The sequence below is a fragment of the Petromyzon marinus genome, chromosome 48 (assembly GCF_048934315.1).
Source record: "Petromyzon marinus isolate PM22_M1 ecotype Great Lakes invasive population chromosome 48, UKy_Petmar_22M1.pri1.0, whole genome shotgun sequence".
Taxonomy (NCBI): Eukaryota; Metazoa; Chordata; class Hyperoartia; order Petromyzontiformes; family Petromyzontidae; genus Petromyzon; species Petromyzon marinus.
In genome coordinates, this window is record NC_133714.1 from 2,730,612 (window position 1) to 2,758,560 (window position 27,949).

General features: G+C 43.4%; 1 protein-coding gene across 4 annotated transcripts; it reads left to right on the forward strand.

Moving 5' to 3' along the window:
• Positions 1-962: 962 nt before the first annotated feature.
• SLC37A3 (solute carrier family 37 member 3) lies at positions 963-27,942 on the forward strand. Of its 4 annotated transcripts, none has more exons than XM_076074461.1 (16): positions 963-1,396; positions 2,016-2,142; positions 6,415-6,524; positions 8,680-8,794; positions 11,120-11,212; positions 11,697-11,780; positions 12,091-12,236; positions 12,701-12,797; positions 13,551-13,635; positions 14,268-14,419; positions 15,020-15,161; positions 16,484-16,585; positions 16,700-16,747; positions 17,320-17,471; positions 18,573-18,638; positions 20,499-27,942. In XM_076074461.1, exons 3-16 carry the CDS (start codon positions 6,451-6,453, stop codon positions 20,619-20,621), a joined length of 1,479 nt encoding a protein of 492 aa, XP_075930576.1. In that variant the 5' UTR covers positions 963-1,396; positions 2,016-2,142; positions 6,415-6,450; the 3' UTR covers positions 20,622-27,942. The 4 variants fall into 4 exon arrangements, with proteins under 4 accessions (XP_075930576.1, XP_032828387.1, XP_032828386.1 ...); XM_032972496.2 differs by lacking the exon at positions 2,016-2,142 and having other exon boundaries at positions 982-1,396; positions 20,499-20,639; positions 21,921-27,942; XM_032972495.2 differs by lacking the exon at positions 2,016-2,142 and having other exon boundaries at positions 983-1,396; positions 20,499-20,647; positions 21,921-27,942.
• Positions 27,943-27,949: the final 7 nt, after the last annotated feature.

A 27,949-nucleotide genomic window follows, 5' to 3' on the forward strand; every position in this document is an offset into this window, starting at 1 on the left:
GGCGATCCCCGTTTGCTCTTGACGCAACACCCCACCACTATCAGCAAACATTCCCCGGGCGGTCCCCAGCACCACCCGGCAATTGAAATTTGAACTGCACGGCACTGGCCGCAGTGCCAAGTTACTAGCACCCAGAGTGCTGGTCAACGTACAAGGGCTCCCCCAGCTTTTCCCCTCCACATTTAGAAACGTGAGTTTAGAGTATTTGGCTTGCTATGCATTTCCACGTGACGATAGGCCACTTCGTTGAGCTATAATTTGTGGCCAGGGCGCTTACTGAAAAAGAGATATACAGCTCAGTGGGCCTTACCTGGTAAAATAAGTTTAGTTTTAGTTTAGAATGGGTGACCAATCCACAATATACTGTACAGCTTGTTAGAGGCTGCTGCGAGGATGGTCAGCAGAGGGCAGTGCGGCTAAAACCATTGTTGTGTTCGACTTTATATGCTGACCAGCTTCAATAACAGACACTGACCAGAGGGGTGAAGTATGGTCAATTAACTCCAATGACCCGCACATCGTGGGGAGGCCCTCATCCATCGACACAGCTTGTGCCATATGCACAGTGGTAACTTCAAGCCATGGGTCTGCAAAGGGATGAATCATGCGGGAATTCCCCCTGCAAAACGGGGTTAGAGGTCTTTAATCAACATCACAACTGCTTAATCGCTTGTTTCACACCCTCCCTTCCCCTCCTCTGTTCTTGTTTTATGAAGAATTTCGTTAGACATCTTGACTTCTTTGTGCGTGGAGCGTTAACGTTTTTATGTGTGAATTGTTTTTTTGCTAAGTAGTGGGGTTTTGTTTTTGTATTATCTGTTGTACGGAACTGGACAATTGATAAAGCCTACGTGTTAAAGTAATTGATAACGGGGCTTGACAGGTGTGAGTTTGGCATTTGTTGTTGTAGATAACTTTATAAATAAATAAACAACAATATGTTGGCCGCCATCTTGGGTAGGTGCCTCCTACATGCGATGGCCAATGGCCGCCGTTACCCCCCCCTACGCAAGATGGCGTCGTTGGCTTCATTACTCTCCCCCCGCCACGCACGATCGCTATTAAAGAAGTCTCTGCTTCTCCCTCGTGAAAACGAGAGAGTGTGAGTGAGTGTGTTTTTTTTACAGGTTAATTATTAAACAGCCTTTTAGAAAACTTGCTAGGCGGTGGTGTTTTTTTCCTTCTCCCATATATAACGAAACAAAAATCAGCGTTCGTCAATTCTCCGCGTTTTGTTTAACCCAACGGCAACCTTTGTGCGAAGGTGAAAATTTAAAAAAAAATGAATGCGACACTTTGCTTCGTTTCCGACGCGATGCGGTGGTGTGTGCCCGTGTGGGGAAGAGATGAACGCTGATGAATGATCGTCTTAGCAATGAAATAAACATTGACGAAGGTACGTGCCCTCTACATTTCACGACGCGTTTCTAATTTAAAGTGTTGCGTTACGGTTCGCCAGCTTGCGTGTGTAGGATTATTCCGTGGTTCTGTTCGAGTTCGTGCACCGTACAGTGTTACATACGAATACAATGAACACGATATCACGTGATTTACTACTGTTTTACATAATGCTTGCGATTCGTAAACTATACTGCGTGTTTATTTCGGCATATCGTTCATATTACCGACGTAGTTAAATATCGGCGTTATTTCGTAGCCCTTGATTGACACGCACAATAACCAAGCGAGGTGAAGTATGGTCAAAATAAAACCCCCGTGACAAACTAAATGTGTTTTGTACTGCATTGCAAGTGCTGCAAAACCCACAAATAAATAAAATGTACAATAATTGCCTTCAGCGGGATTATATACGTAATAGGCGACGGATATTTTGTCGCTATAGCTTCATTACTGCTTTTATCATCATGCCTGCGAGGTCGGTTAAATGGGTATCACTCCGTGAAGTGGGCAGCATTTGTTCGGTTTTAAGTTTAATTTGTGAGGTACTAGCTTGAGACTACCCGGCTTCGCCCGGGACTTGGACTCACCACGCCCGGCCGCCTTTGTCTCCCCAGTGGCGATGTTCACACACCACAGCAGCTACTCGTTTTGAGGCTGAGTCGACCTAGGGGAGGCCCAGGACCGGTTCAGATAATCGTCACCGGTGGTGGCCGTGAGCGGGAATCGAACTCCGGTCGCCGGGTTCGTAGCGCGGCGTAGCGCTAACCACTACACTACCGCTCCACACACACAGATACATACACAGATACACACACATATACACACAGATACACACACATATAGACACAGATACACACACACAGATACACACACAAATACACACATACAGATACACACACAGATAGACATATACAGATACACACACAGATAGACACATACAGATACACACACAGATAGACACAACAACAACCGCCTTTCGCCACTAAGTGGCGGTGACGTCACCACGACGCTTGTGCCAGGCTATGTGCACCCTGAGGCCACGTGAAGTGTCGAACGCCCGCTGGCAGGAGGTCACGGGGCAGACCCAGGTGCCACGGGTCGACTGACTGAGATGACTGGCTGATGCACCACCTGTGCCCCCTACTGTGCCAACCTGCTGTGCTTTAGCCACCCGGCGCTCCGCTCGTTGTTGTGAGCGTCGCTCCTCTACCCTCCGTTGTTGTTGGAGGGCGACTGCCTCCAACTGCCCAGTAGCGTCCTTCACGAGCCTCCTCCACAGAGGCCGATCTTGACACCGCTGGTACCAGTCATCGGCAAGTCCACTCAGCTCCACGTCCTCCTGTACCACATCACTCCATCTCTTCTCTAGCCCGTGCCGCGCCCGCTTAGCCCCCTCAATCCGGCCGAACAAAAGCTGTTTCGGCATGCGTTGCCTGGGCATGCGGGCTACATGACCCAGCCATCGCAGCCTTGCCCGCCGGAGGAGCTCACCGATGGGACCTTGCCCAGATCTTTCAAGGATTTGTGAGCTCCTCACACAATCCAGTCTGGTTAAACCCAGGATGGATCGTAGGCAGGCCAGCCTAAATGTTTCTAACCGGCGAAGATGTTCCATTAGGGGGGTCCACGTTTCGCAAGCGTAGAGAAGGGAGGGAATGACCGTGGCCGAGAAGACCTGAAGCTTAGTGCGGAGCGACAGACCAGGTAGCTTCCACACAGCGTTACGCAACCGATGAAAAGATATTGCCGCTCGACTGATTCGGAGTGAGACCTCTGCTGTTAAACTGGAGCCGGTCATAAGCACACTGCCCAGGTATGGGAAACTCTCCACTTTCTCCACAACTGTCCCGTCACCGATTGGGAGTTGTGGGGGTGGAGTGTCCGATGGTACAAAAATACCCAGGCAGGTGCTTAGTTTTGGTGGGGCTGATGGTAAGGCCCCATCTCTTAGTGGCACGCTCCAGTCTCAGCAGCAGCGTCTCCAACTCCTCCTTTGAATGATCAGCTATTACCATATCAGCATACATAACGTGGTTGAGCAATAGGGAGCCATCCCTTGACCGCACCCGTGCATCGATCAGCCTCCCATTATATCTGTACCATATGGAGATTCCCCCGGTACAGCTATTGAAGGCTTCACGAACTACGTGGTCGAAATAGATGTTAAATAATGTGGGAGCCAGAGGACATCCCTGTCGCACCCCAAGGTGTACAGGGAAAGGCTCAGACTCCCGGCCACGTAGTTTTACCCGGGCCCGCTCACCATCATGAAGGTCCTTAATGATCGTGAGCAGAGGGTCAGGTACTCCAAAAGCACGAAGAACAACCCAGAGCCCAGGCCTATTGATGGTATCATCGGCCTTGACCAGGTCAATAAAGCAGAAATGTATGTCTTGCTGGAATTCCCTACACCTCTGCTGTAGCAGACGGGGAGAAAATATGGCATCTGTGTAGGACCGCCCTTTCCTGAAACCGCATTGGGGCTCCGAATGCCTCTCCTCAGCGTACCTGGCAAGGCGATGTTGAATAATCTTTGCCAGGACCTTTCCCGGCACACTGAGGAGTGAGATGCCCCTGTAGTTGTTACAGTCTGTGCGGTCCCCCTTCTTAAAGAGGGGGACCACCAGGGCATCCTTCCAAACCTGTGGAACCCATCCAGTGGTCCAGACTGTTATGATGTCATATAGGGTAGTCTGTGCACAAACTCCACCCTCCCTCAGCATTTCGCTTGGGAGATCATCTCTGCCCGTCGTTGAAATTGATACATACATTATCAGAGTTGTTGTTTTTGTTTGCGTTCCGACTGCAGGTATTGTGGTAAATGTAAACATGACTCCTTGTAAAAAAGGTGTCAGTTTTGCCAGATAAAAGGGTAAAAAACCAATTATCATATTTTGTTACTGGCAAATGAGGTTTCCAATGGTGTAAATGCGTACCCCGAGCTCTCATACTCTGATGGTGCATTGCCTTTGAGTTGTGTGCCTTTTGGCATCTTCTGGTCCAACACCATGTGAGACGAGGCTCTAAAGAAAGCTGTCTCGGGTGTGGACCATTCAATTTCAAGGACAGTGCCAATACATTATCAGAGTTGTTGTTTTTTGTTTGCGTTCCGACTGCAGGTATTGTGGTCAATGTAAACATGACTCCTTGTAAAAAAGGTGTCAGTTTTGTTGCCAGATGAAAGGGTAAAAAAACAATTATCACTAGCTTGATTACCCGGCTTCGCCCGGAACTTGGACTCACCACGCCCGGCCGCCTTTGTCCCCCCAGTGGCGATGTTCGCAGCGCGCTAACCACGACACTACCGCTCCCCCCACACACACGCGTCCATAGGTACAGATACACGCGCTTGCTGCAGACACACAACGTTCAGAGTGCGTACGGCAGTAAACGATTCAAATCATAAAGCAATGCTGCGCGAAGAACGCCTTAGACCTGCAACATCTGTATGGCACTGTACCCGCGGAGGATTGGGGGGTGGGTGACATAAGCAGGCACAGTGCGTGACGCTTCCGCATGCGGGTGACATCACAGATGTGACGTCACCACTCACTTGCCGTGCAAAATATATCCATTATTGCGCCCCCCCCCCCCCCCAAAAAAAAATATACAAAAGTCTATATTTATAATGTTTGCATGGTGTACAGTCTGGAAAGTACCCACATGCCAAGTTTCAAGTTTGTTGCATGTCGGGAAGTATGCTAAACATTTAGAACAGACAGACATTCACAAATTTCCCTTTTATATATATAGATAGCCCTGTGAGCCATGCGGCTCTTGACTTGGGTGCAACCGCAACAAACAAAAACATGAACAAAGAACATCTTCAAGTGACTACGCGCAACAGAAAAATCCCGGAAAAAACAGGTTTTACTCGGGCCCCACCAAAGGATTGTGCTACTTCCATCACTGGCTCAGGGCTTCTGTAGAGGAAATGATCACATTGAGGAATGGAAAATGTATACGCCTTTGAATAACAGTACTTTATCACTACTAACTCTGACCAAATCAACCCAGAAGGACCCTGCGATTTCGTCAATTCCCGGAAGCTAAGCCACATGCTGGACATGTTGATTGAGTAAAATGGGGAAAGGACTTGGTGGTGGGTGATATCACTGTAAACAGCATATCTTGGAGGACGGCTGTTGGCATGACAGCAGCTGTAGGATCAGGTCGAATGAGTTGGCGAAGTTCAAGTGTGTTGGCTGGATGACATTCCTTACCTTGCCACCGAATGAGGTTTGGTGTTCGTGCGTGCCTCCTTTCCAGCACATTGGAGACGAGGGTTGGTGCATCTCGGATTTGTAAAATGCCAAAACCCACTGGGCTGCATGGTCCTCGGGAGATGGCAGCACAGCAAATTGATCATTTGAATCCTTATTTCTGTATCTCTGGGTGTTAACCCTTCATTTGCTTGGGTTGTCGACCCAAGTACATGCCAAACATTAATACAATTTGCCTAACATCTCAGTATAGGATCCTCCTGAAAAAAGGCTTGAGACTCGGTGAGGTTTTCTTGGATAACAGACACTAAGACCGAAAAAGGAGGATTTATCCACAATTCTGCCTGTCGCCTGATGAGGCTCGGTGTAATTTCCCACGAAACGTACGCGAATTGCAAATATTGTGGGTTTACTCTACAACACAACGACATGCTGAGCCAGTAACTAATTGACGTGTTTTGTTTACGTGACAAACCTACTAATTGGCTGTGTCAGGTGGTGGTGGTGGTGGATTTTCGACACATTTACCGTATATTTACGCGATCTGACCCAAACAACCTTATGGATAATATTGGTCCGAAAAGCCTATGTGTTAAACGGACGCTTAGGATTATTATTGGATCCATGTGACCCCACTGGACATGACAGCTTTCCCAATGTTTTACTACTGGCTGAACATTTGGACACTTAGTAGCATAGTAGTTAGCTCCTTGCTGAGGCTGATTGATCATTTTCGTTGTTTGTTTGTATGTGCGTGTGTGCATGCATGATTGATTGTGTTTGTCTGCAGGGAAGCTGACTCGAAGTTCCATTGACACAAAGAGCAATGCTGGCACCTGAGGCTCCCAGACGGGGCTGGACCCATCACCACTTTTGTGTCTTCCTACTCACCTTCTTTAGGTATCGCTGTGGTCGATGGTGCATTCAGCCCAGACTGTGCAGTCCGTACTTGTGCTGTGCAATGACATTCATTGGTTAGTTTAAAGCAGTATTGCGGTCCACCTACGCCAAATATTACATGATATTTCCCATTGTTAATTGCGCTCTTTTAAATTTGACGTCTCTTGTAACCAGTGGTGATGGCAAGTGGAAGTTGTGTCACTGCTATGATCGTCGCACATATTTGTTAACAGAATGCAGTTCTGTTGCTCCATCAAACTTATAGTCAGCATTGCACTTCTTCTACGTCATCTGTGTTCTTAGAAACATTCTCCAAATGTTAAGATTCTGTTATTTTATGTGTCCCATGTGTTTTAATGTTGTGATATGGCCTGCAGTCTGCTTGCAGTGTGCTTCATTTGTGTTTCTTATCTTGGTGCTCTTGCGATTCTGATTACCGTATAAAATGCACGTCAATGTCCACTTTTGCAGCTGAATCAATGTTTACTAGTATGTCGATTGTGTTCCAAAATCTGTGCATCCGTAACATCGATTAAATACGAACCAAACTGTAGTCTAAAGTCATGTTACCATTCTGGACTTGCCCTATTGGAATAGGGCAAATTGATCAAAGGGTTGCCCAAAACTTGCACACACATACCAGGACAAATAAGGACTAGTGTTTGTAGATATGCAAGTGCATTGTGTCTTGCCTTACAGTTGCTCGTCAGCTTCCATACTGCAAATAAATTACCTTGGAATAAATGCCTATATTAAAGTGTTACATAATCCATGCATATGCAATATATTTCCTAACTTTTTATTGTATCAACCGGGTGGTTTGGTGGCGTTCTCACCCACTCTGGGTCCAGAGTTCATTGGCTTGAATCCAACATCAGCCATCTGATAATAGTAATCTGTGGGGTCATTATACTCAAGAGAGGCTTGATTTACCGTATGAATGTAGTAGAGCCCATAAACATAAGTGCCAATGTCTCCTCCACAGTTATGGAATACAGATCATTATTATACTAACCCCAACTGATTTGAATACAGGATCAAACATTGCGTTGAAAATTATGTGATGTGTCCATTAAAATAATTTAATAGAATTTGCGTTGATCATAAATCCTCGGCTGTTGAGTGCATAATTCAATGCATATATTGTGAACTTAAGAATAGTATGTAATGAAAAAGTGAATCAATCCATGCTTAATGAAAGTGACCTTTAATCAGGAAGTCATAATTAATGTCAAGGTTGTTTTTCAGGACAGGATATATTGTGATGTTTGGTAAATTTAGTGTTTTATGAGTGGGAACACTGGAGTAGCAGGTGAAAACCCCATACATAGGAGGGGCACATTCAAACCCATTCAAACTGTACGCACTGCCTACCATAATTTAATCATAATCATAGCAGCAATTTAATTATTTGCGCCAGCATTTAGAGTAGAATCAGCATCATCATCAACAATATGAGCAGCAGCAGAATCGGCATCATTATGTTTAGTACCTTCAGCAACCTTGGCCTCATCACCATTATCGACAACATTTGTCAGCAATTGGAGAAAATTAATTGGCTTGATGAGGACATATATTTTTGCATGCTTGAAAGTGACACATGTTAAAACATACATGGGTTAAAAGATCATGTCATTTTTAATATAGAAGTACTGAATTCATGGAAGTTTACTTTCTGAAATGACACTTATACACAAGTAGTCAGTGGTTTTAATTGTGAAAGTTTTGTGAATTTTTTAGTCTTTAAGAATAATCATTTAATATCATAAGGTGCACTTGAACAACGGATCTCAGTTCACCATGCATACAAATGAGGAAAATAAGTGATAAGTCACCAGGGAAAGAAATACTATCTTGTGACATGATAGAGAACTGTAGAGAGGTGGCCTTTTTAAATAGATGGGTCTTCCTCTGGGACTTCTAAGTCTCCAATGACTGTGAATTCGTAACCCCAAATGGCAGGGAATTCCAAAGCTTGGGTGCCATACAAACAGACTCCCTGATCACTCCAAGCTTGATAGCAGCTTGCCTGAGCTGGGCTATGTAATATCTCCCTTGAAAATAATACCACTTGGTATGGGGCCAACCAGTGTGTGTTTTTTTTAATTGCTTTAATGTCTGCCTGTCTTTGTCCATGTCTCCCCTTGTCTTTCAGCTATGCGTTTTTCCACGTGACGCGAAAAACATTTAGCAATGTTAAAGTTAGCCTGTCAGTCCAGTGGACGGGTACACCCACCAACGAATCAACAGGGACCCTATACCCACCAGAGGTGAGATTACACAGACAGTCTTCACTCAATGCCACATTATAGCCCTGCACCAGTGGTGGAATTTCACATTCCTATGATCATCATCATCAGCCATGTCTGTCCACTGCTGGATGAAGGCCTCCCCACGCTGGTGTAATCGGTCACGGTCATGCAATGCCACAATCCATCTCACTCCTGCAAGAAACAAATCTCATTCTGTCACAAAGTCTTGTCCATCGGTTGGCATCCTTACCAGCGATGTGTCCTGCCCAGCCTTATCTACTTTACTGAATAGACAAAGCAATGTCTCTGATTTTCATTTATTGCCTATTCTCTCTCTATGCTTCTTTGTGCCCTTTTCCATTTTTGTTTAATTTTCTTTGTCAATGTCCACGTTTGTCACCCATGTGGCATAACAGGTAATATTCACTGATTTTTTTTTTTACACACCGGTAGTATGTTGCTTTATGTTGTCAAGTTGGTTTTTCAAAAGCACTCCAACCTGCTCTCGTCTACTTATATATTTCTTTTTTAAAATCTCGATCTTCCTTCAATAAATGTATTGGGTAAAAACAATGTGCAATGTTTTCCAGTTTTATGCTAACAATTATTTCCTTGGCAAACATGTTGTACATGACTTTTCCTATGCTCAAAATTTTCTTGAGCTCAGCTTTACAGCATTTTTTAAGTTCTTCAATAATCTCCTGTAGTCCATCCTCATTTGTTGTTACAATGGCTGCCGTCAACAAATCTGAAATGGTTAATATTTTTTCCATATATGTTTTTTGCCTTTTAATTTGACAATCCAATAACTGGAACATATCTTGTTAGATGGAGAAGGTGATATTTAACATGTAACACCTAAAGAAGTTACCACTGCCCTTTCAATGAAAAAGGGAAAGCTCCTGGACTACTGTACATGGGTAATGACGACTTCGACGCACTTGTCTTGAGATGGTTTCTTTATTTAAAGAGCCACGTGCTCACACTCGAGCAAGCGGAGACCCCACTGCAACAGCCCCGAGTCTCCCGCGCATCTCTATTATATACGGTCCGAGGCCACGCCCACATTGCTGAACCTTTTCGCTGGTTCTAGACCGCTTGCTCCACACCAGCAGACTCTACCATCCTCTTCCGTCACCTGGCCACGCTCCTATTCTTGATCATTACCGTAGCCACCAGTCCATTCGTACTGCAGGATGACTCCCCTGTCATTATATCCTGTGGCCACTAGTCTATGTGTACTGTAGGCTGACTCCCCTGTCATTGCCTCCAATGGCAGCTAGTCCATTCGCACTGCAAGTTAATTCCCCTGTCATCTCCCGTGGTCACTCGTCCATTCATACTGCAAACTGACTCCCCTGTCATTACCTCCCGTGGCCACTATTCCATTTGCACTGCAAGCTGACTCACCTGTCATTACCTCCCGTGGCCGCTAGTCCACTCGCACCGTAGGTTTACTCTACTCTCAATACACATCATCACAGAATCAGAACCAGCTGTTGAAACAATTAGCAGACCTATTTACTAAATATTCTTTGGGTCTTTCGGTAAAGCCACTTAGATAGAAAAGAATGATAAAAATATCAAGGAATATGAATTCCTGCAGTCATGAAATCTTTAAGTCAATATTTACTAAATATTTACATATCAATATATTTTGTCAATCATCAAATTATATTTTAATCGTTCTTCCATTCAAAAAGAGAGGAAAATATATTTTAATAATTACAGACCCATTAGCCCCCCCCCCCCCCAAAAAAACCCCTCTACTATGTATGAAACTGTTCACGAAGTTAACAGGAAACCAAATAATACATATTTTAGACGCCAACTAACCACATGGGCAAGTTAAATTGGAGAAATGTTTTTTTACCATTGACCACAGATATGTCACCACTCAGATCCTATAATAGACACGTTGACATAAATTGCCATTATTTTCGTTTTTTGTAGACTAATGTAAGATTTGATTCGGTCGAAACTAATGTAGCCTTCTAAGCTCTCTCAAGCCATGGCTTTATAAAAATTGAAATTATCAAAACCAATCATGAACTGCTACACTGACATTCTGCTTTTATTGCAAACTACAAATCATGAAAAGAGTTAAGTTTAAGATATAACGTTATATCACCAAGTTCCAAATGCCTAAAGCAGAGACCAGTTTCTCTATAGTACAACCAATATAACTTTCCATTAAGTTATGCTCATTGTCAATCTCTGGCAGGTCTTTAAACGTATAAAATGTTAGTCGAGCATACTGTAACAGAGCATCACTTGGCTAGATCATTTGCTCTTCCTTATAATAAAATTATACGGTTATTAACATTGATTTCTTTTCAACAGGTGTGGTCAGCTCATCAGCTCTTTCCCGACGAAAACAATGCATCACTCTTCCTGGGAGCGCTGGACACCATCTTCCTCTTCTCGTACGCTGTGGTACATGTCCATTTTGAGGAAATTGCACTCCAGCCTCCCCGAATGGTAGAGCAGTGTGTATTGGTGTCTCCATCCTGAGCACGGAGCGTTGGTGCAGTGGCTACTGCACTGCGCTGCAAACCTGGCGACCTGGCTAACATCCATGGCGAGTGATCTCTGGGCCTCCCCAGGGGATACAAATAAAGCTGGGTATGGTACTAACCACACCACACCCCCCTTGTACACCATACTGGTCTCCATATGTATGTATGTATGTTGAACTTCCTTCGCACCATACGTAGCCAACCGTGCTAATCGGAGGTGCAGGGGAAGGACAACAAACAACGCAAATAGCAACAAAACACGAAAAGCACTAACAGCACTTTCTTACTAACAGGACTTGGCAAAACAGTCTGTTGGCTATATGGGGGTTTGGAATTGTGGATATTAATCAATTGCTAAATCGTTACACCCGTAGTAATAATACACTTTTTGTTGTACACAGGGATTGTACATCAGTGGCTACCTTGGGGACAGGTTTAACCTGCGTCTGGTGCTGACTCTAGGAATGTGCTCTTCCGCTATTGTGGTAAGAAAACCTTCACAACTTTAGTAGTCTTCAGAGATAATCATTGCCTGTGCTGTACTACATTACAATTTAGGTTGCCCTTTGCCTGACCTCTTTCAAGTCACCTTGGATAGGACACTAAATATATATAAAATATATGATAATAATGTACATCCCACAGATGACAGAGAGTTAACAGTATCCAAAATATAAGCGCTATTTGGTTCTTGTATGAATGTTTGTCATTGATCAAACTACAATTGGACTGTCAGGTACTTCAGCCAGTGTAGGGAGGCTTTGCTCTGCTGTCTCCTCGCTGTGTGTGATGCAGGTCCTGGTGTTCGGCTCTGTGACTGAGTGGCTGGGTTTCTACAGCATGCCGTTCTATGCTGTGATGTGGGCCGTCAATGGCTTGCTGCAGTCCACGGGATGGCCTTGTGTTGTGGCCATCATGGGCAACTGGTTTGGCAAAGACAGGTGAAGATAAGTGGCCAGTTGGTTCAGGATGCGCTTCTGCTGCCGTTTGGACCACTCTTCCTTCCAATATTAGGAAGCCACTGGAGCTATGCACTTTAAAATCTAGATTGAAAACTAATTTCTTCAGAACTCCTTTTTGTGTTTAGTTTGCTGTCCTTCCCCCGCAACTCCGATTAGCACGGTTGGCTACGTATGGTGCGAAAGAAGTTCAACATACATACACATACATACAAGAGGGGGCTAATATCAGGTGTGTGAGTGTCGATCCTGGATTTCTGTGTTTCCTAGGGCTGAATCTAGGCTTCAGCTACGTGCGATTAAACCAGGTTCTCAATTCGATCGAGTATGATGCCCGCAGCCTGGTGCACTGAGCCTGCAACTTTCAAATATCAACATATTCCAGTAATATTAATAACAATATTGCTTTACATTCAGTGTGTATATTCGGTGTGTACTCCCAACAGTCGTGGGCTAGTGTTTGGGCTGTGGAGCGCCTGTGCTTCTGTGGGGAACATCCTCGGAGCTCTGCTCGTCTCTGGCGTGCTCCGGTTTGGCTATGAGGTGAGTGGGTGCCATGGGGAAACAATCCATGCTGGCCTGCCATTCCATTAAGGGAAGCCTCCCTGTTGTTAGAGAATTTGATTGCAGAAAGAAATATGTGTGCACGGGAAACATGTCCGGCGCACGTGGTTACACAAGCGGATTAATTCAGCGCGCACATTGATTGACTCTGTGTGTAGCACTGTGGTTACTTTGAAAATAAATATATAATTGCGTTATTAGAAATTATTTTGTTAACGTTGCAACCAAAATGAATCAAATCATGCACTGAAGAATGTATTTTATAAAGAAAATAATATGCATATATTATATTCGCCTTTGATCTCATCAGATCTCAGAAGCTAGGCAGGGTTGCGCCTTGATAATGCTTGGATGGACAACCGATATGTACACACAAAACAGGTGTTGTAGGCTGCTGTGGTGATAAGTTATCAGCAGATGCCATTGCAGCAAAATACGCACTTGTACGGCACTTCTAAGCTGTTATGTCCACGCTTCCCACCTTCACGAACCTGCGTGGACCTGTGCTGGGCATGGGGAGGCCCTAATGCAATAGTGGATTGACAAAAGGGCTGTACTTTTACATGTACATCACATTTAGGGATATAAAGCTAACTGGACAGAATGAATGAGAATGCAAACTGGAGAAAATACAGTCGAATGAGAAACATTTTGAGTGAATTGTTTACATGCGCCGAGCGTTCACGCACAGAGTTTGTACTGAGCGAGTCTCCCGCTTGTTCCTGCGTGCAGTATGCATTCCTCGTCACTGCGTGTTGCCTGTTTGCCTCTGGAATTGTCGTCTTCTTTGGGCTGGTCAGCTCTCCGCTGGAGGTCGGTAAGTAGCGACCCAGACTCACCACGTGTTTGCGCATGCATAACGTGAACTTAGCATTATCACCCCGATTGCCATCCGCTGCTGGATGAAGGCCTCTGCACTCTGCGTCAGTCGTGGAGGCTGTTTCACCATGCTTCATCACACCAATCAGTGTGAGGGTTGGTGGAGGTGCGGGGCATAGACGTGACTGTGATTGGTGGGTGTATGTTATGTGAACCGGTCATGTGACACCAAGACTCCTCGGTCTACCTTGTTGGACACATGTGGAATGTGAGTTTGACATGTGGGGACGTGACATGAGAGGGCAGAGCTTAATTGTATCACCAAATAATTTCTAGGACATGAGTGGACTGGGAGTGGAGTGTGTCTCGTAATCAGAGCCAGAGTGATATGTATACTCGATGTGGTGTGCCGGATGTGTAAGTATATATACGGGTCATCGCTGAACCTGGACAGATCCAGATGAAATTAAGCTCCGTGCGAGGGGACAATGAAAGAACACGGGGGAATTTTATTTCTTGCACCAGGGTCCATGCCAACCACACTACTACGACACTGCTGTCCAGCACCAAGTGTCTAGTTTCCCTCCCAGTAAAATCCAGATGACCTGTGCACATGCCTCTACCACACAGGATTACCTGCTCCGGATTGTGCCGAGGATGGAGCCGGCGAATCGGTGAACTGTGCCGAGGCCGTTGAGCAGACTACGCTGCTTGGTGACCCCGTGAGCCCACCTCCGGCATTGGGCTTCTTCCAGGCTGTGTGTCTGCCTGGTGTGGCGTTGGTGAGTGAGTCACTGCCAACCGCAGAGAACATTTTTCTTCAGAGATTTCCCGTAGGTGTTCATTATTGTAGAAGAAGGTGAAGGTTCAGCCTGGAAATTGCTTTCTCACACGACTGCTGGCGGAAGAGCCTCAAATTAAGGCATTTTTATCGTGCCCCTCTACGGGGTATTGTGCTACTCTTCCTCGCTGGCCAAAATTTCTGAAGGTAGTGCGAGTACCTGTACTTTACCCCACTGCATGCGACCTGCCATTCGACTAACTGCAGTGTACCTATTTATGATGTTGGGTAAACGGAGGCGCGGGGGTGGATTTAAGAAACTGCCTGGTCCATTGTTTTAACTGTTGCGCCGTGAGATCCGTCCTGCGACCTCTGGATTGCGAGTCCCATATGCTTAGCATTACACCAGAGCCCATTTTCTCAAATTCATTTTGATAGTGACATAAGACAAGAGGACCACAATTCGCTTCTTCAGGAACCGCTGGTGGTGCTGGCCACTCACCCCTTCATGTGTCGAGCCGGCCTTCATAGGTGATCGCTAGCAGCGCTTGCCCCAACAGTCTGTTAAGGCTACACGGGGGATATTTGTCTTTGTACGCAGTACTCTCTGGCATATGCCTGCCTCAAGCTGGTGAACTACTCCTTCTTCTTCTGGCTTCCCTTCTACTTGTCGGGACATTTCGGCTGGAGTGAGGCGGACGCAGACCGGATGTCCATCTGGTATGACGTGGGAGGAATAATCGGTGAGCGTCGCAGAGCATTCACCACATGCTGCATGCCCGTCGGTCATAAGAACACCTGTCGCTTTGTATTGAGAGAGAGAATGAGAGAGAAAATTAATGAATGGTTGCTAAGGCTGTATAACAGGGGTGGGGAACGTCCGGTCCGCGGGCCGTATAAGGCCCGCAGAATCACTTCGTCTCTGGCCCTGCCAAGGCAACCGCAGGCGGGACTCGAAATTCAATAAATCTAGGAGCAAACCTGGAAAAGCAGTTGCGAGTAGCAACTTCATCAATAGCCAGCTAACATCACACGCCTCACCAAAGAGAAGAATTTCCAGCCATCACATTAGGGGCGAGTTAATGAAATATTTGACCAAATATAACGGGTTAATTTTTAAGTTGATCATTTTGTATGGCCCGCTAATGATGTTATAAATATCCAAATGGCCTTTGGCAGAAAAAAGGTTCCCCGCCCCTACTTAATAAGCTTAAACTCTGCTGATTAACAGCATGGTCTTTGATTCACCATCTTTATCCTTATTGTGGTCTTGCAGCCAAAGAGCCGCATGCCGCTCTTACGGGCAGGCGTTTTTTTTTTATAAAGACTGTTCTTTACACTTGAAAATCTAGTACAGGCGGTCCCCACTTTTACGACGTCACAATGCGTTCCTTGAAACCTCGTCGTAAATTGGATCGTCGTAAATTGGTGACGACAAAATGTACAGCCAAACTGTATTGTTAACGAGTAACTAAGGAGGGGGGGAAATAGATGTAGTTTATTCCATCACCTGTTTTGTTTAATTAAGTCAAAATTCGTTTGTCATCTGTGCATGCTTGCTGTATTTGTGTATGTTGATCTGGAGTTGCATTGAGTGAGAGATGCAGCCTGTCTGAAACAGCATAAAGTACCCGATTTTTATGGCAGGAAATAGCCTTCGTTGTTGGTCTTACTCTTTCTCAGCATTAACTTAAATTTATCCTGTCCTCTGAAGAACGTAAGATAGAGGTTTGACTGTATATTCCGTGAAAAAATAATTACATTGATATGAACAGTCACTGCATATATACGCAACATATACCCCAATTGGTGCAATAGCAGACAGTAAACCTAAAAGACATGGATTGTGTCGTCTTGTTTTTATTACTTCTTAAAGTAATCGATTTCCATGCCGACATGTTTACAGTCACGTGAGCACAGAGTCATCAAGTGAGGAGTAGCTTGTAAGCAGTCTGCACGCAAAGGGTGCGGAAGAGTTTGGTTAATCAGTGACCCATGCAATCCGCCCACGGAGCAAGAGTTGATTGTGCTTTAATAACCCACCTTGTTGCCTCCTGTGCTGCAGGTGGAGCGGCGGGGGGATTGGTTTCTGACCGTTTGGGCAAGCGAGCGCCCATCATCACCCTCATGCTCATCCTCGCCACGGGCTCGCTGGTCGGATACAAATGTGAGCGCTTGGCCCAGGCTAATCCTGCCAGCTGCACTAAACTTGGGTTTTAAAGTGTACACTCCTGTCCATAATTTGAGCCTATAACATTGTTAATGCATTTTTTTTCCCCAGATTCTCCGAACAATAAATCAGTGAATGGCTTCTTAATGGGCGTTACAGGTCAGAAATTTTATGTGCAAACATCTTTTCCAATTCCATTATGTTTAACCTTCGATGCTGACAATTGTTAATTTTAGTTTCTCCTGCAAATAAATACTGTTTGTTTTTATTTAAATCACAATACCTACTGCTTAAACAAGCAGTCAGTGTTTATCTTTGGTCATCCCTGAGTTCGAGGTTAAAATTCTCCTAAGGTAGGGACACATTTATAAACAAAACAAACACTCCAGACCTGCCACTAAGAGCTATTTAAAAAAATATATTGGAACAATGAGCAGCTTAATTGTGCTCTGAATTTGAATTTTCAGCCGAAATAAATGCTGTTTTTCCACTAACCCTTCTGCACACAAAACAGACAGCAATTGAATTGGCCAAACATTTAAATGCAGGACCCTCCGTTAAGAGCATCTTGATACTAAATGCAGTTCTCTGGGATACTTGCATACCATTGCTATCTTTATTATTATTATGATTACGTATACATGGAATCAAGTTATTTTTGTTTGGTGATTGTTAAAAATGAGAGGTCACAACCGTAGTGATTGTTCAGTTGTGTCTGTTGACTCACGCAGGATTTTTCGTGGGAGGGCCAGCAAATCTGATCAGCTCGGCCGTTTCGGCAGACCTAGGCCGGCAGGGGCCCGTTCAGGGAAACCAGGAGGCTCTGGCCACTGTGACGGGGATTGTTGATGGAACGGGCAGCCTGGGAGCCTCCGTGGGGCAGGTATAGAACACCCCCTTCTCTCCTTTTCAAGTCCGGACGTCACCCAATCAAACCCAGTATATATGTTGAACTTCTTTCGCACCGTGCGAAGCCAGCTGTGCTAATCAGAGGTGCGGGGGAAGGACAAAATCGGTGGTGCGAGAGAAGGACAACATTTTCACATATTAATATTGGTTCCCCTTGCATATGACTATATCACCAGGAAAGTGGCCGATCTTATCAGATTGTGGAAGCTAAGCAGTTTTAAGCCTAAATAGTGTTTGCACGGGTGACTATTGCAATAGGCTACTGCAGGGATATGTTGTGGGCAGCAGAGGGCAGTGCAGTGCAATCTATGTATGCTGCTCCCTACCCAATTTAATCGAACCACACTGACCAGCGTGGTGAGGTATGGTCAAATAGTCGCCACGACCTGCACGGTGTGGGAAGCCCTCACCCAGCAGTGGATTCACAAAAAGGATTTTACAAGCATAGTCCAGGTGCATTACTGCTAGAATACTCCCCGTAGCACCAAATGCCACTGTCGAGTGAGTCACTGAAATTAATTTGCATAAACTAAAAGTCATTATATATGTACAGTATATCTTATCATCCTCTGTGAGGACGATACTTCAGTGCGGGTTGGTGAAGGGGAAGCCCAGTTATCACTTGTCACTGATGTTAGTCGTGGCCAGGAATCAATCCCGGGTCATTGGCTAAATAGTGTGGTGTGCTAACCACTCTACCATTAAATTTCGATTTAAAGCTTTCGTGACTGCAATGATTCATCTTCTTTGGTTCTTTCGGTAAAGTCACGTAGAATGAGAATAAAATAATAAATTGATAAAATAAAATAACACAATAATATTATTGTGTTATTTTATCAATTTATTCTCATTCTACGTGACTTTACCGAAAGAACCAAAGAACACTCTACCATTGCTATGAATTCTGTTACATTCATAGGCGAATGTGTGTAGCTCAAAATGCTCTGCTAATCAAAGTGAGTGTTGCATTTTAACACGTAGGCTTTCGCGACCAATATTATTCATTATTATGAATGAGTGTTGCATTGCATACGAAAATGTTGTACCATCATATTTATTCTTCTATCTATTTCAGTTTTTGGTGGCTGTTATAAAAAACAAACTTGGCTGGGGATGGGTGTTTTATCTCTTCATTTTGATGGTAAGTTCTGAAACAACATGCAGAGCAACCTTCCATATCTTACAAATCTTTTTTACAGTCTTGCTCTTACTTACCTCTCCGATCACACCCAAAATATGTCTCTCTGATCGCACACGGCCTTACCCTACCACCTGCTCCTGCTGCAGTAAACACTGTCTTCTATCTAAACTATATTTTCTATTTTACCTGGTCAGGCCCATTGAGCTATATAGCTAATTTTCAGAAGTGACCTGGCCACAAATGATAGCCTAAAGAGGTGGTCTATTATGGTTAAATGTATAGCAGCCAAATATTCTAATCGCATGTTTCTAAATATGAAGGGGAAAGCCGGAGGGCTCGTAGAAAAATCCATACCACTACGGGGAGAACATGCAAACTTCAAATATACAGGCATCAGGGTTGGGATCGAACCGACATCCTGTATACCAGTGGAGGTAGTTCACATCTCGCCACCGTGGTGCCCTATGACCCTCCCTTCATTGCTCCTTAAACCTGTTAACCCAAGTAGGCTTGGCGAATCCTGTAGAGGCTCGGTTTGTGCAAAATGAGTAACATGCCTGTCTGCATGCCGGTGAGGTTTTAGAATTTACAAAGCAGTGTAGCAAGGGGAGTTTGCTGTGTCTCAACACTGCGCTGTATGCTATATAATTTTGAATTCCTCGATTCGCCACCTCAGTGATTTCATGAAGTGTCACGTTATAGAGTCACGATTCAATTAAAGGATCACTTCAGTGTTTTGTCTTGCTGTACTGTTTTATTTTTGTTCCAGTCGCGTATCGAGGTTCGCATGGGCTAAGCAGTGCCCCCTGTCCAATTCCCACTCACCCACTTGTTCGTAGCCCAGCGCTTGGGCACCTCCAGCGCTTGGGAACCTCCAGCCCGTGGGCTTGCTATCGATTGTGCAATTACACTGTCTGCGCACTTGATCACTACACCGCTGATTTAGATCGTCTGTACAGTCTCTGTCATCTCCGCTATCTGGTCCTGTTTTGTTTGAATAGTCTCTACACTCTGTATTGTTTCGTTGTTCTGTCTATTTCCATCTCATTTGTACCGTCTCCTTCATTATGACCATTAGCTTAAAATAAAGAGCCACATAAAGTTTGATTCATACAAATCAAACGATGATTACACACACGCCATTAGATGAACAATTGGCAATCACAGTCATTTTCCTTAGATATATATTTAAGTAATTATTTAAACACCACAATAACATACTAATATAATTAATTTGAATTGCCATTAGCATGCAAGCTAAACTCACATCGGGTTTTTTTATGATTCAGTAGAGATGCCTAAGACTCATTGAGCCAGATGTTAGCAGTCCATCAAAAATCCACGGTTGCCTTGTTAGCTTACACCCTTGTAAAATAAACACTGTGTTTCAGTGGCCCATAGCAGTTTATAAATGAGACTACCTATGCATACTGAATATGCATAATATATGTCTTGACACAAATATAAATGGTATTTTACCTCTTGATTGACTCATATCTTGTTCTAAAAAAGAAACGTGTTAATTAATTTTAAAACAGTTATAAATATTCTTTATTGAAATAAAACACAATTACTGTGAACCTACACATTCTATACTTGTCTGTGCAACACAGAGCCTTCGTGATGGCTTCGTGCAATGGGAATGGCGTGAAAACCAAAAGTACACATGATTTTATCTTATTCCGTGGACCGTTTCCTAACACGAACGGACACTCTGTCTCGTAACATTTGGCCGATAGCTCAGTCGGGATACAGTTGGAGAAAAAGATGTCGGAGGAAAGAAGCGGCGTTAAGTTTTGATGGCAGTGATTTGCTTTTTGTGTTTTCTCAATGTTTCTGCCCCTTGCACCATCCACATAGACGCTGCTCACCATAGTCTGCCTGCTGCCCCTGGTCATTCGTGAGGTCAGAGAGCTCGTCGCCTCCAGTCGCGTCAGAAGGACAACACAACAGCAGCAGCAGCAGCAGCGGCGGGACTGCTGATGGACAGCAGCAGTGTGTGTATGTGTGTACGTTGAATTTCTTTTGCACCATACGTAGCCAACCGTCTTAATCGGAGGTATCAGTGAAGGACAACAAATTCAACACAAATAGGAGTTCTAAAGAAATTAATTTTCAATTTAGATTTAAAAGTGCAAAAGCTCCAGTGGTTTCCTAATATCAGAAGGAAGAGTGTTCCAGAGTTCAACAGAGTGTGGTTTGTTAAAAATACAGATTTCTCTCACTCTTTTACAAAAGAGTCTTTAAAAAAACACTTTTATTCACTTTTCTTGTTCGATTTCTTTCGTTGCTGGTTGCCAGTTCCTGTTCTTAGGCGATGACAAGAAAACTCTCACTGAAATTTAGTATAGACATTATTGGGAGTTGTGGTGCAGTGGATCATCGAAGCCATGGTTTAATTCCTGGTCATAATGCAACTGGTGTGGGTGTCCAGTTGGTTGACTCACCCAAACGTGAGTACCTGGTATGGTGGTGTTTCGATTTAAAGCTTTCGTGACTGCAGGGATTCGCCAAAAACCGCCATTTTTTTTCAAAAATTTCTTGCTGTGGTTTTCACACCTGATGATGATTGCTTGTGTTGCAATCGAAACGTCGTGAGAATGTTATTGTTTTATTTTTATTATTTTATTATTTCCTTTCTACGTGACTTTACCGAAAGAACCAAGAATATGGTGGTGGTGGTGGTGGTTTGGCTAATATTACCTTCGGAGACTGGCAGCTCAGCATGCATTTTGCTGGCAACATAATTCTGAATATCTTGTGCTGACCATAATAGGTTTTTGCTAACAGAGCTTTTAACCAAACTAACAACTTTGTATAATTCGTTCTTAAGTCCAGTGTGGAAATGCATGTCTGAGAAATCAGGAAACAGTTTCCACTCTCCTACACACCTCCGGGTAAATTCTCCTCAATGAACTCCTATCCCAGGAGTCGATAACCTGCAGCTCTGGAGCTGCACGCAGCTCTTTAAGGACAGCGGTGCGGCTCTTGAAATTCTAAAAAAAAATGTCTCTTGTTATTTTGGTTGCTGACCCCTGACCATGGAAGTCCGTTTCAGCACGCGAGTTCAGTTTACCATGGGCAGGGGTTGGTAACCTGTGGCTGCGGAGCCGCATGCGGCTCTTTAAGGACTGTTTGCGTGACATTATTTATTAAGGACCACCGTCTCGTATTCACATGCGTTGTGGCTCTTGAAATATTGGGTTTTTTTGTACCGAATTCGACAAAAAAGGCCTCTTCTTGTTGTTTTGGTTGCCGCCCCCTGGCTTATCCCAATCCTAGCTCTTGACAGCAGCTGTCAACCTGCTGCGGCCAGGAGTCCCTCACGGCTACACACTTGGCCTCCTCTGCCCACGAGGCACCAGCGGAGAGACAACCTTGTGGGCAGGGGTCAAGTGTAGAGCTGATCATTGTCCTCATGAACCGTGATCAATCCACTGCTGGATGAATGCCTCCCCAAGTCGTCGTCTTCCCCTGACGGTCCCGCGATACAACAATCCACTTGGCACCTGCACACGAGCCTGTCGCGTTGCTCCATCTCCACGGTGGGTATCCTCGTGGGTACGTCCCTTCCTTTGGCTGGTGCTCAGCAGTTATTTTCGCCCACTGGTCATCGTCTATTCTATCGACGTGTCCTGCCCAACTGCCATATTTCTTTGATCTAAAACGTAGAGAAGATACACGTTACCAAATGCCACCATGCCACAGTAGGCGCTGCCTTAAAGTGCGAGTAGCCCAGCCCGTATCTTAACGTTCCGCTGCTTGTTTGCTTCAACGTGAAGTCATCCCATTGGTACACAAAACGTTTTACAAATAAATGGGAATGTATGAATGCATTGATGTTATGCACATCTTATTGTGCAGTATTGAATAACACTCAGGATTAGGGAGGTGTTTAAATCCCAGATTGATGATATAAACACAATGCATGTGGGTTTTGTCATCACGGATTTGACCATTCGCACCTAAATTATTGAGGTATGGTTCGCCAGTTGCGTCCCTCTGGCTTTGCCATCCACGGTTGACCACGAGTTTCCTGGATGGATTGTAAACAAGTATTCTTAACTGCATTGCTCAAGAATACACACGCCATCTTGAGCTCCCATGCAGCCGATTGCGTGTTCCAGTTCACGTGTTCCCAGGATCCAGTGAGGCAGTTGTGATCAGGTTTTTACGTTTACGGTATTGTGCTGTATGCTACGTTAATTGTTATTCTGTTAATATACTGTACAAGTGTTTTTTTATCACATTAGAAAATATGAATAATATTTTACGTAAAGAATGCTTCGTGTTTCACGTTTGGATTAATGTAGAGCCACAAAACAAAAGGAGGGGGTGGGTGTTATTACAAACTCTGAACCAAAACATCTTTTTCCCACATGCCTTTGAGTTTGCGGATTGTGGATTTACAGATTTGCGGCGATTTTCCAGAACGTAACTCCTGCGATGGGCAACATTTTGGTGTATTTACATTACCTGTCACGATGTTACGTATAATACTGTACAGTATTTTTCAATTCGCCTTATTGTAAGTTTTCTCACTTGAAGTGCAATACTTGAAACACAGTGATTGTTTTGAATACATCACGCGTGCAATCGTGACTCCTAGTGAGCATCGTCACAATGGTATCGTGATGATATAATGGCTATTGCTCATAGCGAAGTTTACGAATGCTGGAGGTTTGTTTTGTTCTGAAGCGGCAGTGTAATTCATGAGCTTGCACTTTAAACATTTATTCAGCTATTTTTTTTCGTGTTCTGTGCATTGGAATTACGATTATCATTCTTTTGATCAGAAATTATTTTGAAACACTGTATCTTTTACCAGGCTCGCATCTTGGTGATAGTTTATCTCGCATGCATTTTTTGTGTCGTGGAAACGGTGCAGGTGTTTCCATTACGAACTTATGGGGGAAACTGCCAAAGCGCGGTGGGTTTTAACCGTTGCGGACAGGCGTAGTTCTATCCTGCTGTGTGATCTGTCACTGCATTTTTGGCTTTAAATATAGAGTACTGCGTTGATACATCCAACACCTTAAATTGCACATGAAGGTTCACTGCCGCTGCTGTGGGGAATTTGTAAACTGCATCGTATTGCTCTTTCATGGGACGGCTGAACCCGCCCGCAGCAAAACCTTTCAGTTTAACCATGTTGAGATGTATTCTTGGTTCTTTCGGTAAAGTTACGTAGAAGGGAAATAATAAAATAATCGAAATGTCGTGAGAATTGTATTGTAGTTTATTTTTATTATTTTATTATTTCCCTTCTACGTGACTTTACCAAAAGAACCAAGAATATGAATCCCTGCAGTCACGAAAGCTTTAAATCGAAATTCATGTTGAGATGGTTTAAAGGAAAATTCCACCAATAAAATAAATATCTATTATCGTGTAGATACAGTACAATGATTTGGAATTGATATGTGGATGGGGCCACAATGATTTGACCTTATTTGTTTCGTTCAGACCCCCCACCACCCACCCAATGCAGCCAAACAAATGATTCACGTGTGCAAGCGATTAATTTGCGCCAATGACCTATTTCAGCTCGTGGGTAAGTTGAAGAAGTCTTGCAGCCAAATGTAGCCATTATACATGAACATACTTCAGCTAGGTGTGTCGTGCTGTCCAATATGAGGTTTGAATATTCATGAATTGTAGTTGCCTTTATTTAGCAGGGAGGTGAAACGTACGCCTGTTGAGACACATGATTCATGCAAGGGTGACCTTGGTTACATGAATTCATTTAGAATACAACAGTATTTTAAATCCAGACGTTAACTATTTAATGCAAATTCATTAGCAGTTAAGAAGGTGAATTGCACAAAAAAAATGTATGTACAAGATATTTTTTTTCTGAGTTATCTTCACTGCAGTGCCATCCATAGTACACGATTTGGTTAGTACATTTCAGTGATATCATTGGATATCATTAGATATCACTGCAGGTTACTTAACATGTATTCTCATTCACAAAGCTTCAGTCATGTGAGACTGGCTGATGATATACACAGCTTTGGTGTGTAGCTATGATATAGCTGATGTTTTATTGCATCTTCCTTTAAACCTGTCACATCAATAGAAATACGTATTCGTCACCAGAATCATTTGGTTAGTAGAAATGAACGGTAAGTGATTGCATATTGCTGGTCTGCAGTTTACTGTATTGGCTCAAAAATTGAATTGAGTGAGCATACATCGTGTTTGTGGATACTTGCTATTGTCTGGCCATTTTTAAAATAGCAAACGTAATTATTTCAGTGGATGCATTACTGTGGATGCATACTGTACGCACCAATAAACTAGGGGCCATACATACGGGTTATATTTAAGGCAAATTATTGATTTTACAGGTCGAATTCAGGATAAAAAAAATATCAAAACAGGAAAAAAATATATAGGAATGTCATTTAGAGTGTTTTAAACAATGTATGTTTAAATTTTGATTTAAAGCTTTCGTGACTGCAGGGATTCATATTCTTGGTTCTTACGGTAAAGTCACGTAGAAGGGAAACAATAAAATAATAAAAATATAAAACAATATTCTGTATAATTGGCCACCCCCCCCCCAAAAAATAAGATCGTGCTCGAATGTTATTGGTGGGGAAAACCTACGTGTTAAAATATATGCATTTGAATGGAATTTTAAGACAATATCCTGGATATGCATTTGTTCTATCGAGAATTAACAGGTAAGATATCCTTGGATGTTTTGTTCAGCCACAGAGTTTTATTAATGACTGTTATGAAGTGGGTACTGTAAATAGCAATAGATTCACGAGGTTTGCATGTTGAACTTTTTTTCCCACCGTACACAGTCAAACCGTGCGAATCGAATGTGCGGTGGAAGGACAAAGAACTAAACACAAAAAGCAGTTCTAAACAAATAATTCTTCAACCTCGATTTAAAAGTGCATAGCTCAAGTGGCTTCGTATAATGTTCTAAATATGTAAAAAAAGTCGGGTTCTTTCAATGCACATTGTTACAATGCACACCAATGAAAGTTGAGTTTTTCATGGACTCAAGTATCATACCCATGTATGTGCTGTGTCATGTTGAAAGGTAAAACCTCATCAAAACATACGGTTATGATTAATAGCAAGTCGCAATGGGTGTGTTTTTTATATTTTATAAGTACTATACTCTAGGAATACGTGCTTTACGTTCTTGTGCCTACATGTCATTAATGCTGAACACCAGTTTCTACATGTCGCCCATCGATTCATTGATGGATACATGATTACACTAAATTTTGATTTAAAGCTTTCGTGACTGCAGGGATTCATATTCTTGGTTCTTTCGGTAAAGTCGCGTAGAAGGGAAACTATATTTTTATTATTTTATTGTTTCCCTTCTACGTGACTTTACCGAAAGAACCAAGACTATGATTACACTAGTGATACAATCGTGTGTGCGATACATCAATTACAGTATTTTCTATTCGTATGTGATCACTTCACATTACCCCTGCAATCACGAGAGAGTCTGATTATTACCACAGTGATTAAATAATAATTTATTCTTAAATCGTCACCCCAAATTGTGACAGTTCGTTCACTCGTGAGAGGCAAATCGTAACGTGCCCACTAAATATTGAACGTAACAGAACATTACACCTGTGTGTATTTTTAGACATTCAGGTTGATACATGTACAAAAAAGACCCTTGAACTAAGATGTTGCCCAAACCTTCGAAACAGGGCCTTCCTGAAGGTCAGTCTTGAAGCTCAAATCGGGCATTTGTGGGTGAATAAAGTATCGTTATTGTATTCCTGTTGGGTTAGTTCACGTATGATTTGGGAAGTTTGCGAGCCATTATTACGTACAAGCAGCCACTGCAAGGTATAGCTTGACTAACATGCAAAATATGGTACTGTTGAGTGGTAATTGTTGAACACTGGAGCAGATTTTCCCTAAGAAAAAAAAAGATCCACAAAACCCGTGTTAGCCGTGGGTCTTCACAGTGCCACTTCCTGTAGGGTGCGTCCATGTAAAACTGGGGGGGAACTTGGCCGACGTGACTGCACAAATGCCCTCCTCCACACGGCATACTTGATTTACAAGTTTGTGTTTTTTTAAGGACAGTGGTTCTGTACCAGCATTCGCCGCAGCTCTGCGTTTGCCAACCTATTTTTGAGAACCAGGTTCTAAATGTGCGTTTGCGCTTAATGATGCGTGATTTATCTAGACATTTTCACGGACGAGCAGATTGTACGTTTCATTTGTGCCATAGGAATATGTAACTAGTGTCAATTATGCTTTGACACATTTGCAGTGATTAACGTACTTTGAACTCTGTGACCCATTTCGATTTGCGGCCATGACCAACAGTATCAAGTGATATCAGAACCGGTTTTACCCTTCCCATCCCTGCAGCAGCCTGTTCTGACAAGCGTGGTGAAGTACGGTAAACAATAAACCTATGACCAACATTGTGAGGTGAGGCCTTCAACCATTGGTTGATTGAGAATGGCTCGAACTTATTTTACTTTGTCAATATGTGGATATACTCTTCAGTAGATTGTAATAGGACACATGTACACTATCATAATGTGCTGTGTAGGAGGTAAGAACACTGCTGCGGTCCTGTTTGTATTATCATGTGCTATATAGCTCGCCAATGTGTTATCGGAGAGGCAATAAAAACATTGGCTTTCATGTGCCCATTCTGTGTTAAGGGCCGGCCATACAGAAATGCTTTTGTTCGAAATAATAACTTGATAAAGATGAGACTGAATATCGTAATTTACATCGTGTGGTGGTTGTGATAGGAATTAGTAAAAAAGTGTTAATGAATGTTAGTGTCCCTATGTGTTTGTATGTGTATACATATATATTATATCCATGGGGAGTTGAGTCGGGGCTTAACTTCAGTTGGGTCACTCGGGGTAGGTGACCCAGAAAGTATTTCTGCATCCAGCGCACCACATCCAATTTACCTCCTACACTGTGGCTTCTAGTCACAAGCCTACTTTAATCTGTCCAACGACCCAGAATATATTCAGAGATAAATTAAGCCCGAGTGTGATGTGCTCGCCATAAATACGAGGAAGACCAATGTGGTTGGGTGAGTTTGGTCCTCACACAACACCACCTTGAAGTCCGTGGCAATCTTAACAGGAGCTGCCTATTAGCATTGTCTCAATAGAGACAAATAAATCTTGGTCCTCTTTGTGCCATCATCCAGTCAGCATTTTATATTGATTGTCTTAGGTTTTATGACCACTTTCACTCATCATAATGTACTGTGCATGCTTAGTTTTCTCATACAACGTTGGTGCTATTAAAATGTTTACGAGTGTAATAGTGTG

Coding starts and splice junctions, on each gene's coding strand:
- SLC37A3 (XM_076074461.1), top strand. CDS start 6,451: ATGCTGGCACCTGAGGCTCCCAGACGGGGCTGGACCCATCACCACTTT. Junction 8,795..11,119: donor GGACCCTATACCCACCAGAG/GTGAGATTACAC, acceptor TCTTTTCAACAG/GTGTGGTCAGCTCATCAGCT. Junction 16,586..16,699: donor CTCGCTGGTCGGATACAAAT/GTGAGCGCTTGG, acceptor TTTTTTCCCCAG/ATTCTCCGAACAATAAATCA.